The 19,390-nt window shown below is 37.5% G+C and overlaps 1 protein-coding gene across 1 annotated transcript in view; it reads left to right on the forward strand.

Annotated features, from left to right (window-relative positions):
- Positions 1 to 2,498: 2,498 nt before the first annotated feature.
- The window catches only part of COL6A6 (collagen type VI alpha 6 chain), a 37,607-nt gene continuing 20,715 nt past the window's right edge, over positions 2,499 to 19,390 (forward strand). The window contains exons 1-13 of the mRNA XM_071429911.1: positions 2,499 to 2,729; positions 5,738 to 5,816; positions 6,398 to 6,543; positions 6,638 to 6,730; positions 8,069 to 8,122; positions 8,570 to 8,641; positions 9,116 to 9,142; positions 11,600 to 11,644; positions 11,875 to 11,928; positions 12,154 to 12,216; positions 13,375 to 13,440; positions 14,496 to 14,549; positions 15,487 to 15,522. Of these exons, the coding sequence (XP_071286012.1) occupies positions 2,499 to 2,729; positions 5,738 to 5,816; positions 6,398 to 6,543; positions 6,638 to 6,730; positions 8,069 to 8,122; positions 8,570 to 8,641; positions 9,116 to 9,142; positions 11,600 to 11,644; positions 11,875 to 11,928; positions 12,154 to 12,216; positions 13,375 to 13,440; positions 14,496 to 14,549; positions 15,487 to 15,522 (1,020 nt within the window). The remainder of the gene's footprint in view (positions 2,730 to 5,737; positions 5,817 to 6,397; positions 6,544 to 6,637; positions 6,731 to 8,068; positions 8,123 to 8,569; positions 8,642 to 9,115; positions 9,143 to 11,599; positions 11,645 to 11,874; positions 11,929 to 12,153; positions 12,217 to 13,374; positions 13,441 to 14,495; positions 14,550 to 15,486; positions 15,523 to 19,390) is intronic.

The raw sequence follows: 19,390 nt of genomic DNA on the forward strand, positions 1-19,390 counted from the left end.
CTTACTAAGAAAGGAACACTGGGATTACCACACTGCTTGTCCAAGGTGTTTTGTAACAACAGCTGAACATCCTAGGCTAGTGAGATCTTGAACACCCCAAAACTCACTAGTGTTTGCCAGGGTGTTGGGGGCCAAAATGAAGAGCTGAGCTTTTCTTCCTAAAGGCAGAAGAAACTTCGTGTGAATTATATCTGCTCAGGTGGTTTGCAGAGAGAACAGCTGGGTCCGATTGAGTATGAGCTCTGTACTTCCACCCACTCTTTATCCCATCAAGAGCTGAGCAGACTCCCAGATGAAAAAGCATTCCATGGCTCCTGCAAGCCGAGAGAGAGGGCTGCTGTGGAAGGGGAAAGTGCTTCCATGGAGCAGTATGACCATAGCTGAGGCAGTAGCACCTCCTGGTGTTTCATGGCAGGGAACAGGGAGATTTAATGGGAGATACAGCAGTAAACTTTGTATATATATATATACACACACAGTTACACACTTGTTTAGAGAGAGAGAAGTTAAGGAAAGAATATTGGGTTCCATCTCAGTGATGCACATATTTATTGCTAAGATCTGCATACATTTGTCTCATAAAATGAAGATCAGCTTTCTGTGAAGCCTGTTTTATCTTGTCCTGTTATCTGCTTTAATATATTCACTGACCTTCTTTCCTGTAATAAATCTATTAATTCCCTTATCTCCAGTCACCTTCTCTTAAACTGACAGATTTTTCAATTTAAAGATTTTCATTTCAGGGACAGCATGTTGGCAGCAGAAAAAAGATATCTTTGCAGCAGTAAGATAGAACAGTTTAACAATGTGGATGTATGTAGGAGAGCAGGTGGTGAGAAAAAGAGTTTGGCAGCACAGAGGTGTTTATTCCTGAAAATAAATAGAGATTATCAACAAGGTATAGGATACCTACCAGTAGATGTTTTACACATCCCCATGCACAACATAGTAACACAAAAAGTTACTGCTGTTCTGTTGCTCTTGCTGGTACAATGAGGACTTGACAGAGAACATTTAAAGAACTGACCAGTGTGGATGACCAACTGTAAGTGCAAAATTGCTGAGTTCATGCTTACCCTTCACACTACCTCCAAACTGTATGGCTAAAAAGACTCAGGTCTTAGAAGAATCTCACTGTGAATGCATACTCTGTGTCCTGTACAAGAACACATACTGGAAGAAATATCCATTAGATTTTGTGTTCACATGTATGTGTAGGCATGTATACATGTAGGCATGTATACATAGATATATTTAACTGATTGTTTTGTTGTGAGCTAAAAAGATAAGAGGCATAGAGTTTTGATGTTGCTCTGAGGTCTTTTTAGCCATAAAATCTTGTTCAATGGGACCTTTTACATTCAAAGATTTTCACACTGCTTTCTGGCAGATCATACCCTCTAGGGGGCAGTTTGTACCACAAGTGAAAATATTGAAACATAATGATGATCCCTCTGAGATTAAATTATTTCTAGAAGTATTTGGTTAAAGAACTGAAGACATTTATCTCTTCCATGAGAGAGGGAAAACTCAGAAAAATTATGTGGAATAATAGGAACAAGCCCAAACTAGCAAACACAGAAAGCAATCTTCTGATTGCTAAGTGTTTCAGAGTCAATGAGTGAAAAGAGAATAAAATTAGGTAGAGTGCTGTTATAAAGCTAAAATTGCATGCCTCTGACTTCCTTGCAGAGGTACAACAATGAATAATAATGCATCTAGGATCACAGAATAAAATTCAACATGAGAAATTAGTAATCAAGGTAGAGAAGAAAAAAACGTGGTTTAGCTGAGGTTTTAATGAAGGCAAGATGATTGGGACAGGAGGAGGAATTAACCACATCACACTATTAATTGTTATTACAAGGAACAATGCAAGCAATTCCATAACTGAGGTAGCCATCACCTTACAGCAGCTGTTTTTCACAATGGTTATGACATTTCATGTAGGCAATGCTGCCTCTCTCTCTCATGTTTGTTTCTTTGGCCTATTTTATGTTTGCATGTATCACCTGGTCTTGTGACAAAGCACAGTAAGTCATTAAGGTTCCCTTCACAATTGGAATTTGTGTTGTACATTCTCAGTTGGTAGCAAAGCTCATGGAGACATTTTCAAGATTAGTCCCTTTGAGGACACTGGGCAGCTGGAGAACAGACATGTTTTGCAGTTTAGGAATGTGCAGGTGTTGAGTAATTTAGTATTTGCAAGTTCATATGGCCACCTGTGGGTTGATGACGTTTTATGTATATGGAAAATCTATCTCACTGATTCTCACTTCTGGCTGTAAACCTACTGTGTTGAATTTTGTTCCATGATTCTGACAGAAAACTAGATCACAAAGCATGTATGTTTATAGTTCCTCGTTTCCTGTATTTTTTTTTCAGAATGCAGTATAGATCTTTCTATAGCAATTGATATTTCAAGGAGTGTGCAGCCAGCAGCCACAATGCTCCTGAAACAGAGATTGCAAGCATTCCTCCCCAGACTTCTACTCCAGATGGAGTCACTGCCAAATACCAGCTGTGATGCTCCAGTCGAAATTGGGTTCAAGTTCCAAGTATTGGCACAGAGCAAACAATTAATCTTTGACTCTGGTTTTGAAGACTATAATGAAGAGATCATCCAGAAGTTCTTAGGTGCACAGGCCACTGTGGACTCCTACATGAATGCAGACTTTTTGCAGGCACTTGAGGAGAACTTCTTTAATGTGACTTCTGCTAAAGTTAAGGTAACTTAATGGTATGAATGTATATCTTGGAAAAGTTAGGCAGTGTAATAGTTACAGACTCTGATGCTGAGTACTCCAGGAAGACAAAAAGAAGTTTAGGAATAGATGACGCTAATAAACAGAATCACAGAATGGTAGAGATTAGAAGGAATCCCTGTAAGTCCCCTTCTTCAATCCCTCTGCTCAAGTAGGATCAACTAAAGCAGGCTGTCCAGGGCCATGTCCTGATGGCTTTTGTGTATGTCCAAGAATGGAGACTCCTCAATGTCTCCAGACAGCCAGTGCCAGTGCTCAGTCACCCTTGTCTTTTCTTAAGTTTATACAGAACCTCCAGCTATTTTGTTGACCTGATATAATCTGATATATCAATTCCAGTTCCCTAGGCACTCCTATAGTGAGATGGTACCCAGAACTTTTGGCTTAATACATGTGATTAGTATTCCTACAGATAACGTTCTCATATCTACCATGGAATGACTGTACTTTGGGCAGTGGAAAGTAGTTTTCTTTCAGGAACTCTTATTCCTAAAAGGAAACTATTTTCTTATTCCTGATTCAATATCTTTGTCCAGAATAGTGACAGCTCGAAACAGAAGTCACAGAAAAAGGTCATCTGAGAAATTTGTTTACAGAAGTTTATTCATGTCATTAACTTGTCAAATAATTTCAAAAACAAAGGTGGGTTCTACTTACAGATAACTGATGATCAGGAAATTCTGCCTAGATGCTGCAGTTAATTTATCCATCTTGAAGTGAAGGGAGAAGCACAAAGTTTCATCTAATCTCTCCTGAAATGAATGGTGATTCTTTCAACTTGAGTTCAAGAAATTCAAATCTCATTAGATTGTTTCAGGGTCAATGCCTTGACAGTTTATTCTTGATAAGGCACTGACTCTGTAAAGCACTGAGTATGTCCTGTAGTAGCTGTTTGAATATTAGCACTTACTAAGGTCTCCATGCAGGGAGACCTTCCTACTAAGGAAGGACTGGTTAGTTCTTGCTACATACATAAGGGGTTTCCTCCTCCAACTTTATTTTCGCTTTTATGAAACACCAATTTTAATCTGGCATGGAGTGAGGAAGCCATAGTACAAATTCCTCTGCTTTCCAGATGCAAGCTGGCATTCCATTTTTTACAGCATTTGCATAGATGTGTTTGATTTACCAACTTGGGTTGCACCAATTTGGTGCACATTTAATGAGGTTTTTTTCCAAAGATTTCTTAAAATGTCTGAACAGGGAACATGACCACATGAGATTTTGCTGTTTTGAGTCTCAAAGAAAGAACTTGTTTGACATGAAAGTAAAAGCAGTGCTTTTTTCCTCCTAATTGCCAGTTCTGGAGATCAGTGTTAAGCAAGCCTTCTTTCTACTTAGACATTATTATTATAAATAAATATGCTGCGTATTTCAGCACTTTACCAGTGGATTAATATTCTTCTCTGACACTGTTTATGTACAAATTGAAAGTGCAAGACTTTAGAATGCACATGAAATCACAATTTAATCTTTCTAGGATCCTGAGCAATAACATGCTTGTTCTGTACAGATTATTATTTATAAAACTCATCAGGGACCATGATTATCTGCTGGTTGATTTTCTTCTTTTCTTTGTTATAAGTTTGCTTAGCATCAAAAAAGTTGGACCTAATTCCAGCATTTTCCACAATGGATATGTTTCAACAAGAGCTTGATATAAACAAATGCTTTGTAAACATAATAATATATCTTTACATACATTTACATATAATGCCTGCAGTAACACCCCACATTCCCTGTTCCCCATGTTTTTAAAATGGAAAGATCATAGAAAAAACAAACAAACCCAGGCCTACAGTGTTGTCTCTAACAATCTGTGATGAGTTTACCCATCCACGGTCCAGCTCTCCTCTGTATCACACAGTGCTTGAGCAAGCATAGAATTTGTACCAATGCCTCCATATTGTATGTTTGGTAACTTAACAGTTAGCTCCAGCTTGATTTCTTGTCCCCTAACTGCTTTAGTACAGAAGTAGGATGTTTGATGTGGCAATCACTTCATTTGCTTTTGTCACCTGTGGAAAAATTTACCTTAACAGAAGTAACAGGTTTTGCATTGATCAAAGCTCTGCCTTGCATAGGGAATGTAAAATATGAAGAGTGGGAGGGAAGAAGCTCTAGCTGTCCTTGTGCACTTGCTTGTCAGAGAGTTTAGGAGGAGTTTAAGTCATTGTCACTGGGGATAGGACAAAATTTATTTGTGCAGCTTCTTTCCGGGCAAACTAATCCACTCTGTGAGTGGGACCTGAGAAGTCTTGTGTTGGTTTGAAGAGGGAATTGGAGATGAGAAATGGGAAGAGACTGGTAGCTTGAAGGGGAACTAAGAAATTGTGCTTTTCCTTCATCCTGGAAGAGCCTTAACTATAACTCTTTGGCCTGAAAAGATGGAAATGTATCCAATACAAATTATTAGCATCCTGAGGTAATCTAAACATTATGTCTTAAGAAGGAAACATAGGGCAGAGAATGGAGAAGGGTGATGACCTTCTATGTGGAAGGACAAAAGTCATAAATATCTGCATGGGGGGAAGATTAGACCCAGAGAGGATGCACTTCCTGGTGTGGCAGCCAATGGGATCTGCTCTTGCAGAAATGGGAGAATTTGCTCTTAATTCTTCTCCACATTCACATACAAGAGAACTCTTCAGACATCAGAAAGTTTTTCAGTGGGTAAGTTAAAAAAGAACTTGTCTCCTACCTCACATGCTAGGATGACAGATATAATATAATAGCTATGCTATATTCAGCAAGAAAAATCCCTCAAATGTAATGCTATCAGTGAAGAGAGGCTTTTGTGTTCTGTTCTCATTGTTCCTCACTACCATTTTCCAGCACATATTTCAGGTCTACCACAGTGTAGTGCAATTTGACCATCTCATAGCCATTTCTCTATGTGAGCTGTAATTCTTACAAAGACTGAACTTTCCATTTCTTTGCAATTGACTTGTCATTACACCCTTTCCTGCCAGGTTCTGTTAGTATTTTCAGATGGGCTGGATGATTCACTGGAAGACCTGAAGAAAGCAGCAGACTCACTTCGCTTTAAAGGTATTACAGTACCACTTTGATGCTCCTGCCTCCTAGTATCACAGGCCTGAGGTACAGCTCTGCCATTGCAACTTTTCCACTTAACACTGCCTTTCCATGCTCATGTGGAATTGCCCAGGAGTCCCTGGGAGAATATTTGCTTCTCCATGTGAAGCAGTGTACATGTTGGCTTGTCACTATATGGCAGATGATGCCAGACATGCCTAGAGGTGGAGAGGTTCTAGTTTCTGGAGTCCAGCTCCAACAGCTGGAGCAATTCAGGATGGACCCTTCTCACTGATGAGAATAGCACCAGATGTTAGATACAACTCTGACTTCTCTAGGAAAAAGCAGGTATGAACTTGTGTTTGGGCACTGAGTAACTTTCTGGTCTGACAGCTGGGGAGAAAAGTCAGTTGGAAAATTACTGCTCTGGATTTTTCTCTTACACATTTTTCTCAATAGCTTGATTTCTTTTAACATATTGTATTGAAGACATAAAATGTAAGTCTTTCAGGGGATTGCTGCTATTCAAGTTTATTTTGTTGGTTAAATTGTATGTTCCAGATATTCACTAATTTAAATTTGTTCTTATGTTGAAGGTCTTGATGCACTTCTGTTAGTTGGCCTGGACAATACACAGAACTTGACTGAATTTTGGGAAATAGAGTTTGGCAGAGGGTTTGGATACAATGAACCTCTGAGCGTTGGGTTTGCAGATATTGCAAATATTTTGCAGAGAAATCTTGTAAGTCCTTCTGTGATATAAATAAAAGGCAGGGGAAATCAGTCTTTGTTTATGATTAGTATATGTAAATTAAATGTTTCTTGTAATTTTTCAGGATACTGTTGCAGAGAGAAAATGCTGTAAGGTTATTTGTAAGTGTCTTGGAGAAAATGGTGATCATGGTGTCCGGGGAAATCCTGGAAGGAAGGTAGGAGGTCTAAGATAGACATTGCATAAGAACTTCTGCATTTTTCAAAGTGTTTCTGGCTTTTTGTAGTATTTCAGAGCATGCATGTGGGTCTCCATAACATTTAATGTTAGGACAGATGAAGGAGAAACATTAAATGTGATACTTTCTCTGCTGCATTCTTCTGTGCAAAATATTTTTATAATGAAAATGATCAGTACATATAAAAATCATTAAGCACTGTACTGCACCAATTCAGCAGAAAATGGAGAGGGATTTAAAAAAATAAGTCTGATTAATCAAGAGGCTTATTATCTATTGGGAATGAGAAACTTCCAACTGACAAGCTGAGAGTAGAAAATAATCCTTTTTCACTCGGTATGTGCCTTACCCTTTTGTGACTGGTTATTCCAAATGTCCTCTTCTATAAGTCTGTTTTGATCCAAAAGGATTACTTCTTTTAAGATTTAAAATTGGATTTCTTAAGCCTTTTTGAATATTACAGATACCACTACTTCTACAGCATATTAGCAGAATTAATTATTAAAGTTTTTAATATATGTAGTCTCCATTTGACTACTATTCATTCCGTTAATTCTACTTATTCCAGCAGCATGTGAGATAAATGATATCTGCAGTTCACACTCTTCAGTTATATGGTTGCAGTTAAATGAAATTTTGGTTATCTCTTAAGAAAAGTATAGTCTTCTAAGACTTCATAAACCCATTTATTGTTTGTTTCCATTGCTCTTGTTGCTTTTCTTATACCTTTCTGTTTTACTAAAAGACTAGATTAAGGTGCTTAGACAGTTTAGAATGTAAACATAGTTGTTTTGCAACTAGAAATTCCCTGTCTTCCAGTTTCTCTCTGCTCAAATTTTGCCTTAAGAGTAATGATATTTGCATGACTTCCAATATAAAGTTGAAACATTCATATGTGTTTGGAAGGCATTGCAATAACTTTGTCCTAACAAGTTTCCAACTCCATATATTTTTCATTTCACCTTAGAATTTCATTACTGTAATGCTTTCTTTTCCAAATCACTAGAAAGATGTTTAATTTGACCAGGTATCACAATGAGCTTTGTTAAGCCATCAGAGAGTTTCCTGAAATAACAGCTGAAACTGTATATTAACCATTTTTCTTTTCTTGGGTTTATATTTGGGGTTTTTTTCCCAGCCATGTCAAATACACAGGACTGTACAGAGTGTCTGTGTAAATGCAGAGAGCTGCCCTCCTTAGCATAACCAGATCTAATTTTCAGGGAATGTTTTCTATCTCTATGTGCAGAATAATCTGATAGAGATTAACCCAGTGCACTTGGAGAAGAGTGTTACTTTTAAATTTTCCTTTTTCAGGGAAGTACAGGTTACAGAGGATCTCCTGGCCATCCTGGTGAGGAAGGTGGAATTGTAAGTAAACATTTGTCTTCCTGCTATGATGATGTTAGATGGTGCCTGAACCTGTCTGCATTTATTCACTGAATGTTAACCCAAAATGTGTTAGAGGAACAGGTAAATAGACAGATCTGTTTCTCTGTGCCTCTGCACCTCACCATAGGTAGTTATGCAGTTAAAAAAACAAAGTGAGTTAAGAAAAAACAACCCACCTTGAAGTACAGACAATTGAGTTAGAGATTGGTAATGCAGTATAAACATGGCATGATAGTGAGAGCAAAGAACCAGATGCAACTCAGATTAGTAATTGATGTTCTCTTATGGCCTGAATTAAATTTTCCAGGAGACTTGCATGGGGCAGTGAATGGTGATACAGTTCTGTCTTGCTTTAGTCTTGTGTGATAAATTAACCAGTAATCATCATTGTATAGATGAGATTGAACATTTTCCTTTGTTTCCTAGGGGGAGAGAGGCCCAGCTGGTTTCAGTGGGACTCAAGGAGACAGGGGATGCCCTGGCGTCAGAGGCCATAAGGCAAGTGTGTAACTTTGAAACATTTCCTAATTTGTTTCCCATAAACCTGTTTTCTGTACTGGGAACAAATCCCTGTGCTGTCTCTCTGAAGCATGGATGAGCATCAAGATCCAGCTGTAGGAATGGCAGACAGTGTTTGCTGTCTAATTTTGAGAAGTATTTTTATGTAACCTGAGCATGGTTGAATGGCTCAGGATTTTGCTGACTAAACAACTTGATGATGACTTTTTCACCATCAGCTCCAGACTGACCTTAGTTAAAGCTATAAAGCTTTATGGAGTGGGAATGAAAATTAAGCCTGTACTGTCTTCCCAGAGGAAAGGAAATCCCATATGTGACAGTAGAAGGTTTTACAGTAGGGACTACCAATACTGAGCTCAGCATACCTCTGCACAACAAGCTATTGTGCCCTGCTTTTCAAGCTCAATAAAAACACTTTAACCAAATTTCATCTATATTTATTTTCCATTTCAGGGGGCCAGAGGCTATAGAGGAAGTCAGGTATGTGTTTTCATGTGTGATCCATTTTCTTTGAGAACACATTTCGGCTCCCTTTCACGTTACCCTGTAAATTAATCAACAAAGAAGGCAAATAGTGTAAAAATTTAATGTAAAAATAGTGTAAAAACTTAGTGTGAAAATAGTGTGAAAACAGCATTCAATTTACTTTTGCTATGGTTCTGTAAGGATGGATTTAAGATACCTATCACATTAATCAAAATCAGCAGTCATAATTGTATTTTTATATGATTGCAGTCTATTAGTCTAACTGACAGGAAAAGGATTTATTGACTGACTAGTCTGATAATCTGTTAAGGTGGTAATTTTGGTTATCTGAATCTCACTCTAATTGTGAGGAGGAGCAGAGAGAAAAAAAGGTTGTAACTAATACTTATTGGGGATTTGGACATCATTTTCCCTAGATCATTATTGACATGTTTTCAATATCCAAACTTCTTTTCAAGCTGTGTTTGTCATCTCATCTGTTGATATTTCAAGTCTGCTTGTTTAACCTTTCAAACATGAAGAAGATATGGTCACTAATTCGATAATAAAAAGTGAAGCCTGGAAGACAATGATCTATAACAGTAATAGCTTCCAAGCTACAGTGATTAAAATGAAATTAACTTGTATTGAATGCTTTGATACAAAACCACTTCTAAAAATGAGTTATGAGCCTCAAAGATTCAGATGTTTGCCTCCATAACTGAGCAGCTTGGAGAAAGTTCAGAGAGTGTTTCTGAAACCTCAGCTCTATTTAAAGTACTGCTCTGTAGTAACTTTTTAATCTTCTCATGTGTTTCTCTTTTCTTTTCCTTTTTTCCTCCATTCTCTGAAGTAATTTGTCCTTCTTACAATGTTCAAAATGTCTGATTATAGAGGAGGGAGAGTACTTGCTGATGATTTCAATTTGTCAAAGTTAAATAGTGCAGTAGGTCTTACCAGTTGCACGCACCCTACTGAAATTCAGTGAATACGTGAATATCTTCATTATGTTGTGTCATTATATCCACAGGGTTTTTTTAATAAAAATATGAAACTTTCAGGACATAAAAAAGGAATTCAATAGTGCCAACTTAGTAAGGTTGAAGCAGTTTATTGAGGTTACTGAAGTCTGGAAGGCATTTTATTGTAGCTATTTGAATAAAAGGAAATGCTGAATGTTTAATAGTATGAAGTTTGGCTCAGGTTTTCTGAGGTAGGAAATGACTGATAGAAAAAACAGCACCTCAGTAAAAGTCATGATTACTTACTTAGTGCTCAAAATTTTTCTGGAATGCTTATTCAAGAAATTCTTCTTTGTGACGTATTAATCTAATCAAAATGTACAGCCAGCTGTTTTTTTCTTGTAGTAGGTACAGAACTGTTTTAAATGAAAGAAGTTCTTCCTCAGGAATTTTAACTAGGAGGTTTTGCAAACTCAATTTAGCATCAAAACCTACAAAGCAATTATATCTGTAGTCTCTATCAGAGTGAGACTGCTGATGGTTTTAACTTGTTCTTGTGCCAATTTCAGTGTTTGTTGAATATCGTTTCAGCTTTCTGGTTAGTTGTCTCTGCTAAATTAATTTCTCACTACAAATTAAGCCAACACAGTTAATTCCTTCATTTTTATCCTAGTAAAGAAAGATGGAAGAAGTTTCAAATATCCTGTAAAAACTGATTTTGTTATTTGGCTGAGTCTGAAACATCGTGGAGCATACTTAAATGAAATAAGAGTCTCACAGTCATAACTTTATTTAGATGCCTCACACAAGTTAACACTGCAAACTCCTTAAGTCTGGGATGAGTATTTTGTAGGGAAATGACTTCCATAAGTGTTTGATACACCCCATAAATGGGGTGTATAATTTTTGCAGGCAAAGGGAAGAGAAAAACAATGTGAATTTGAAAGTGAAGGTGACTGATATTCATGTAGCCCTGGTATTTATGTACTCTTGCTGAAAGAGTTATGAAGTTTCTTAAAAAATCCTAAAGTCTAAGATCAGTGTTCTGTAATTACTTTTTAATCATGGCTATTCTTTCTGGTTTTTCAATCCACTGTTCATGTTATAAAATGATGTAAAAAAGCAAAAAAGCACAGTACAAACACATACGATGGCTGAAATCAAAATGACAAGGTTATCAGCATGATAGATCAAATACTAGTAATTTATTGTGGAATATATTTGGATTTTGAAGGTGCTGCAGCTGGGAAAAGATTTGAAAGCTAAAACAAGGAAAAGCGGAATTTAAATCCTGATGGAAATCTAAAATTTAAATATCTGGGTTTTTATTTAGCGTCCTTAACAGTTACTTGTTTTAGACAGTGTTATAGTAATTAAAATTTATTATTCTTGCTAACCATTAAAACCATAGGTCTTATTCAAGTTCTCAAATGCAGGGTGAACACTTTCTTTGCTCAAACAGACAAGTGGACTAATGCTAACTGGCTTCTTTTTTTCCTTATTGCTACAGGGTGAACATGGTGAGAGTGGATTTGATGGCACTGATGGAGAGCAGGTAAACAATACTTTAAATGTGCAGTGCTACTAAAGACAACAACCTCAGGGTTCAAAGGTGCAGATTTTGTGCTTTGAATGGGCTTTAATGCTGAACAGTAGTTCTGTTGTTGGGAGTCTAGAATTGTATATCTGATTGAAGTTGGATTCTGCCAGAAAAATTTGAGAACCTGATTTAGCAGAAAGAGCAAATATTAATTTTTATTCTTTTTCTCCCCTTTCTGAGTCTAGGGAGAACGTGGATTTCCTGGACCTTCTGGAGAGAAAGGCAGCAGAGGGAAACGGGTGATGTACCCCTTAAAGTTTAGATTTTATGGAAACATCTTTCCAAAGTGTAATGCTGTCTGCAATGACTGTGAGTTGTTTTTAATAGCTGCCTGTTCTCTAATATGCTGTCACTCCTGCTCTAATCATTGTAGCTCCACTGACTTCAACAGATCTGGCCCTCTGCTGCCACAGATACTATTTATACTGGTACCTGAATTGTTTGTGCTCTTTTTATGAATTTAGGGCAGAAAAGGCCCCAGAGGAGAACCAGGTGAACGAGGAGAATCTGGTCTAAGAGGAGATCATGTAAGTGCATTCCTTTATTTTTACTGTATTTCATTGATTTGCTCCTTGATTTTGTGATGGAGAGGTCTAAAATATTTGAGGATTTGAAGAGTTTTTCCCAGTCCTAGAAAATGCAGTACTCTGCAAGAAGAATAGCATATTCTAGGAGTCCTGAACTCTTTAGATGTAGATGGACTGATATGTTTTGATGTGTTGCTTGGAAGCAGATGTTTAAGCCTCAGGACTCCTGCTTGTTTATGATTTTTTTTGTTTGTTTGTTTGTTTTCAGTGTAGGCAACATAACTCCTTTTGGAGCTGCTTATCATAGAATTTTAGAATGGCTTGGACTGAAAGGGACTTTAAAGATCAACTAGTTAGTTAGTTAGTTCCACCCCCCCTGCCATGGGCAGGGACAGCTCACACTAGACCAGACAGTCTGATGGAAAGACCAGGACTAGGTCAGTCTTCCCTGTTTGTTCCCACCCTACAGAGGAATTCTGGATCACTTGAAAGCCCTATGCACTGACTCTTGGTTAGCAATGTATAATGGTGCAAAGGCAGGTTACTTCTTTATATTCATATTTTTTCTTTGCATGTTCCGGAGATGTACATAAATGCATTCCCTGGACTAAAATTCCAGTGCAGATACCACAATTCTTGTACTGAAAAGACACAACTTTGTCTTTTCACATATATTTCAAATACTTTGTTCCAGTCATATATTGTGCTGACTCCTGTCTTTAAAGCTTATATTGAAAAAAAAAAAAAGAGTTCAAGTGACATGGTAATTTGCCTCTTTGAGAGATCAGGATTTCACCTGATCTAGCATTAAGTGGCTAAATGGAACTCCATTCTAGTGTAAGCCCCAAATGAAAGTCATGAGTTATGATCGTAACTCAATTAACTATACCAAATCAACCAGAACAATTTCACATTTGCAGTTTAATTTGTTGTCCTTTAGAAATTTTGCTTTTAATCCCTGTGGAAAAGAACTTGGTGGACTTTGCAGAACTTCCTATATTGAGATCTTACAAGCATCATCATTTAAAATAGCCTTTTTATTCCTTGCTCTCTGCAATTACAAATCTAATTAATTCTATTTCTGTATCCTTCTGCTGTAGTCAAAGTAATAAAGGTATGGTAACAGAAAATGCTGAGCTTTCTATTGATCTTTTCCAGGGAGATCCTGGGGCTAACAATAATGTTACTGGCCCTAAGGGTGAAAAAGGAAACCTAGCATCACAGGTGAGCAAGCTGTTTTATTTTGTGGAGAGAGGATTTGCAAAATGGTTAATTTCTACTGGCTGTCCAGTGAACAAGGAGGTTTTTGTTTGTTTGCAACACAGAAAGCTTTAGGAACTCCTTGATACAAGAAAAATGAAAAAAAAAGAATGTTTACAAAGACTATGGAAATATTCTCACAATGTAGAACTAATGGAAAACACGGATTTAGTATAAATATGTTATTCTTCCACAAATTGACGTCAGTAGCCTGAAAGGCTTCAAGTAATGGGCTGTAAGGATACTGTTAAAAACTGTGCTGGGAAAAATGCATGGGGTATCAACAGGCTATACTCATTTTGTTATGGAACTGCTATTGCCTCAGGGTGTAAAAACTCAAATATCAAAATGGGTATTTTGATCTGTAAATAAAATATAAGAGCTGGGATATATGGTGATATTTGAGTTTTTAACAGGTGTTTTAGCAAGACTGTGAGGGAAGAAGCATAACAGAAAAGCATGGCTTGCATTACCATTAAAATTTGTTTGGAAAGAGTAAACAAAGCTAATAAGTAGTTGGAAAGTAGCAAAAAAATTATGGTGAATGAAAGCTTAAGAGGATGGCAAACATGTGGGAAAAATCCACTGCTTCAGAAGTCTGTTTCTCTCTGAACAAGTAGGATTTTATGCATACATGTATGTCTATGCAGAATGTGTTGAAAGCAGTAGAAAAATTCAGAGGGTTACTTTTGGAAGAATAATTGGGATTGATGACGCTTTGGAAGCAAATCTCAAGTAGTCCAGTTGAAAGGCTGAAGTCAACAGAAGTGATTTCACAGAAGCCTTTACTTAGTATTGGCTGTTAGTAACTGGAAATCCAAAACAGACATGATCTGTCTGGTTTATCATTTTTGAGTATAAATGGTTTCTAAAAAGCAAGAATTTACATTAGTATGACGCAACTGATTGCAATGAAAATTCTTAGCAGAAGAAACAAAAAAGAAATGTATAAAGAAGAATGTGCATGTACAAGAAAAAGGAGAGTGTTTAAAGAGCGTGGTCATTACTTTGTTTTGCAGGGAGACCCAGGCCCACAAGGACCCCAAGGAGAGCAGGGTGATGCTGGCCTAGATGTAAGAATAGCAATCAATAGGGGGTGGAAATAACTAATAAAACACACAGTGGGGTTCCCACCAAGAAAACCCATTTTTGTCTTCTTCCTTTTAAACCACCCTTCAAACTCCTGCAAGGAGAGAGAAGAAAAATCTTCTAAAGTTTCCAAGGAGAAACACATTTGGCTTCAAATCTGGTAGTTTATATATATTGCAATGTGTTTTCTTTTCTTTAAAATCAGGAATTTGCATTCCTGTTAATTCCAGGTCTGATTCATGTGAAGTAACAAACCTTAAACTCAGTTTCTTTTTCAATGAGCCTTAAATGCTTCAAGATTCCACCCTAGATTAATCAATCTCTTCTTTCTGCCCTTGGCTACAAGTTTTCTATGTCTGTTCAAGCATATAGATAAACTCACTGGCAGCTGAGCTCCTCTTTTTTAGTTCACTGGAGATTGGAAATTGTGAAGGACCCTCTTCTAGTCTGTCAGCATTGTGCCTAATGCCAAAGTCTGGCATGATCACTTCTCAATCAGGCTGCAAAAACATCCTAAAGGTTTAGCAGTAACATTCACAAGAGCTGCTGAGCAGTGTGCAGCAGTAAGTGGTGCAAACCTCTGGGCTCATAGGGGGAGAAAAGGGCTTTTGTTCTCTTTATTTTAGCCAAAGGGTAAGCTGGTAAGATGTTTTCCAGAATTTTGTTGAAATGTCTTCTCTCTGCACTCATTAAGGATCTAAAATCTTTTTTCTTTTTGGAAAGACTTACTTGTGTAAGAATTTCTGTCCCAAATCTACCTTTTTCTCATTTTTTTAACCTTAAATCTTTCTGTGGAAATAATCTCTGCTTTCTTTAAGCTGTATTTGGTTTTATTGGATGTATAATGTGTTTTATGATAAGCTGCAGTTTCCCACATTGCTCAGTATTCTGGATGTAATCTCTCATGCCACTCCTTCCTAGGGTGCAGCAGGTCGAAGAGGCCCTCCAGGTATAAAGGTGAGTGGCTGACACTGCTGCTACCCATTTAAATGCAGCTACATGTCCAGCCTGAGTGTTTGCTCCTCTTAAGGGAAAAATTTCATTGTGAGCCAAGACACAAGTGTTTAACAATCAAAAGTTTATTTCAAGCCAAGGCAGCTTCTCAGGTGGGTGTAGTAGAGACCCTCCTGACTTGAAGGATTTAGAATTGGAAGGGATAAAAGGACAGTCAAAATAAAAGAACAGTTACTTTTACTATTAGGGCAAGTATGGGAATGTAGCTAGAGAAAAGACTGTCACTAAAGATGACAGGAATGAGAAGTCAGGCTGCAAATCTGACAGTTTATTCCTCCTTTGCTGCATGCACAGAGATTTGTATGATACACATGTGGAGCACAGATAAAATTAGGGCAAGTCCTACACAATGCTTTGCTCAAAATAAAGAGTGTTAACTGCAGCTCTGACAATGGATTCAAACATATAACATAATCAAGAGTTTGGAAATAATTTCCCAAGTCAATATCTAGAAGAATGTACAGAATAGGTAAAACCCACTGCATGCTGTCTGATCATTCCAGGAAGATCCTCTGGTAGAAAAATCTCTCGTGTAATTGAGAGATGACAAAATCTCTCTCATTGTTAGGTGGTAGTCCTGGCTTTCCTAGCCTTATACCCCACAGAGTCACAATGAAAGAAAACTTTCCTGAGATGTACCTAGTGAAGACATCACTGCAATTCTCTTAAATGATGATCCAGATAATGTTCTTGGAAAAGAAAACTTGTTTTCTTTGTTTTCTTTCACCCAGGGTATGGATTACAAAATACAGTTATCAAAGTAGATCTAAAAGCAGCTATATTCAAGGGTGGGTTAGTGCAAGTAAAAATTAAATTCTAGGTATTCTCAAGTATAGGTTACATGATAGTTCTAGAAAATCTTGCTTTAGCACAAGTGGTTTACATTTGACCCAATCTCTTTGCCAAGTTGCTAACCCTGATAAGAAAGATGGTATATGGTATATGCCATGATACAGTATTTCCCTCTTTGTCTTAGTGCATATAAATCCAAGGAAACATTGCAATTTTGTGTACAACATTGTCAGTACCAACTGGGTGGAATATATCTTGAAGTTCCGCTGTGTGTTGGAGTCTGGGGAATGGGTAGAGTTGCAGCTTCTGAATGAAAGTGTCAACCAGCATTTTGAGTAGGTCAGGTGTAAAATGTTAATAAATAATAGCAAGAATAACCCTAGTGATGCAATATAGAACAAAAATTTCAGTGAAGGAAAAGGACTGTCTTTTATGACAATAATATTTCTTCAGCAGCACAGTGTTTGATTTGTCTCTGATTTCTGGTCTTCCTGTCCCTCTCCTGTTGAGAGGTTTTGCTATACCTTTATTACTTTTTTCCTCTGTGTGACAGCCCAGTAACACAGTTTTTTTACATTTAGAATGATTTAAATTGATATTTCACTGGGAAATGTCAATCAGAAGGGAGAGTCCTGCAAGTTCCCTAAACTACAGTCTGGTCATTTCCCAGGTTTTTGCAATACACATGTATGCTATGTGCCAAAACCCTTTTCCCCACCTGGTTTCTGAAAGCCCCAATTTGGATTTCACTTTGAGAATCCAAAATTTTCACTGAGGCATTGTAGATAGGAATAGACTGGAAGATTTTGATACTATCTGCCAGCAGGGAGAAAGCACCATGCTTTGGCTATTGCCAGGATCAGCATAAGTTGAAAGAATATGAGCATTTTGCAGTTGTCTCCTATTTCTATCTCAGAAATTCTTTATAGGGTTTATGAAGACATTTTAGATTAAAATATTGAAGAATATTCATCAAGTCTGCCTCTTAATTATCCCAGTCATTGCTTGATCACTCAGAAATCAATTTCTTGGGTAATTAGGAAACTTGGTGCGTTTTTTTTCTTTTCCCTCTTGGATTGCAGCTGATATCTCACGAATGTTTGCATTATTCTGTCACCTACCAACAAAAATAAATAGTCCCACTAAGATATGGTTGGTAACAGGACCAAAACTGAAGTCAGTAGAAATGGATCTTTACTGTATCTTGTCTGTACTAACAAGCAGAAGAACCTTATGTGGTTAGAAAATAAGAATGTTCAACTTGTTTAGTAAATTCACAGAGTACAGAGTTAATTGAACCTTTTCAACTCATTGAATCTTAGTTCAGACAACTCTCTTCATGTCCATGGAAGCCCCCTCAGCCAGTGATGCAGCCACACTTTTGTAAAATGACAGGGAACAAGAGAAATGACTGAAACTCACAGCAACAGAGAACTTTCAAACTGTTTTTATTCAAGTACTTGATGATCAGCTTTTGTGACAGTGGTCACAGGGGTCTTTGGATGAGGGAAGAGACGAGGATTTGACTCTATATTCAGAAGGCTTGATTTATTATTTTATGATATATATATTACATTATAGCTATAGTAAAAAGAATAGAAGGAAGAGTTTCATCTCAGCAGGCTAGCTAAGCTAAGAATAGAATAGAAAGGAATGATAACAAAGGCAGCTGGCTCGGACAGAGAGAGAGAGCCAGCTCTGCCGTGACTGGTCACTAAATCCAAACATCCACATGAGACCAATCACGGATCCACCTGCTCCATTCCACAGCAGCAGGTAACCATTGTTTACATTTTGTTCTTGGAGCTTTTCAGCTTCTCAAGAAGAAAAAATCCTAAGAAAGGATTTTCATAAAAAGATGTCTGCGACAAGCTTTGACTTCTAAAAGCATGTAAAAAATATTTGTCTGGGTCAGTTGAGCATTGAAAGGTAGGCACCAATCAATGATCAAATGCAGGTAATGTAGGTATCACTGAAAAGCTGCAAAAAGTAAATGGAAAAGAGAATTGCACACTTCTATCTTCCACATCCCTGGAGAAGCAAGATGGAACAGTAAACCCTGCAATACAACAGTGGCATCCATCCTTGGGTAAGATTGTGGGTGTTGTGTCCATCCACTGAGATCTCTTTCATGGCAGGATGTTACAAAGCTGCCACAGGGCATAGCTCTATCAGCAGAAGTTAGAGAGCTTCCCTGTGAAGCTCTCCTGGTGTCCCTGGTCCAGGAGGCAGATCTATTTAGTCTTGACATTTGTGGGGTCTTCAAGGGCCCTTCTGTGGAGCACAGTATCCTGCTTTGTAGGGAAATTAGATATGGCCAGTCCCTCTAGAGGAGGAAGGTTTTGTGCTGAAATGGGATAAAGAAGAATTCCTCTTTCAGGTAGATAAGAGGGATATTGGTGGTGATGTACTCAGAGACGAATAATCAAGTTAGAGACAGTGAGCCAGAATTCACCCACCTAACACAAAAGGACTTGGTTTAGCTTCAGCTGTTAATAAAAGGTGAAATAACACCCTCTTTAACAAAGTAATTTACTTCTCTTGCAGTCAGCATGAACACACTTCTGTTCACCATATCCTAAAAAGGACTCCTCCCAGGACTTGCAGTTCCAATTGACTGTGCCTTTCTGTGATAAAAGGAGGCTAATTTTTTCAAATAGTTAAAATAACATAAAGAGGCATAGCTAGCCATTCTTAACAGTCAGAAGTAGTCAGCAGGCAGAAGGAATAGAAGGTGTGATGTGGTATCAGAGAGGTGTTTGTCACAGACAAGAACAGCACTGCAATATATGTGATGGAAATAAAGCAAAATAGTGAGGAGAAAAAGGAGATTAACTTATAGAAAAGCAAGAGAGAGAGGAAAAGGCAGGGGAGAAAAAAGGACAGCAATTTTTCTAGGTTTTGATTCAAAGTAAATTTAAGTAGCCGAAAACTTTAAATTGGTTTTGAATTTTAGTAGATATGTATCCATTTTTATTATAGTCAAAATTATTTTTGTGGAAATCTATTTCAATTTTAT

This window comes from Agelaius tricolor, unplaced genomic scaffold (assembly GCF_023055355.1).
Source record: "Agelaius tricolor isolate 1412-34295 unplaced genomic scaffold, bAgeTri1.0.p SCAF_6, whole genome shotgun sequence".
Classification (NCBI taxonomy): Eukaryota; Metazoa; Chordata; class Aves; order Passeriformes; family Icteridae; genus Agelaius; species Agelaius tricolor.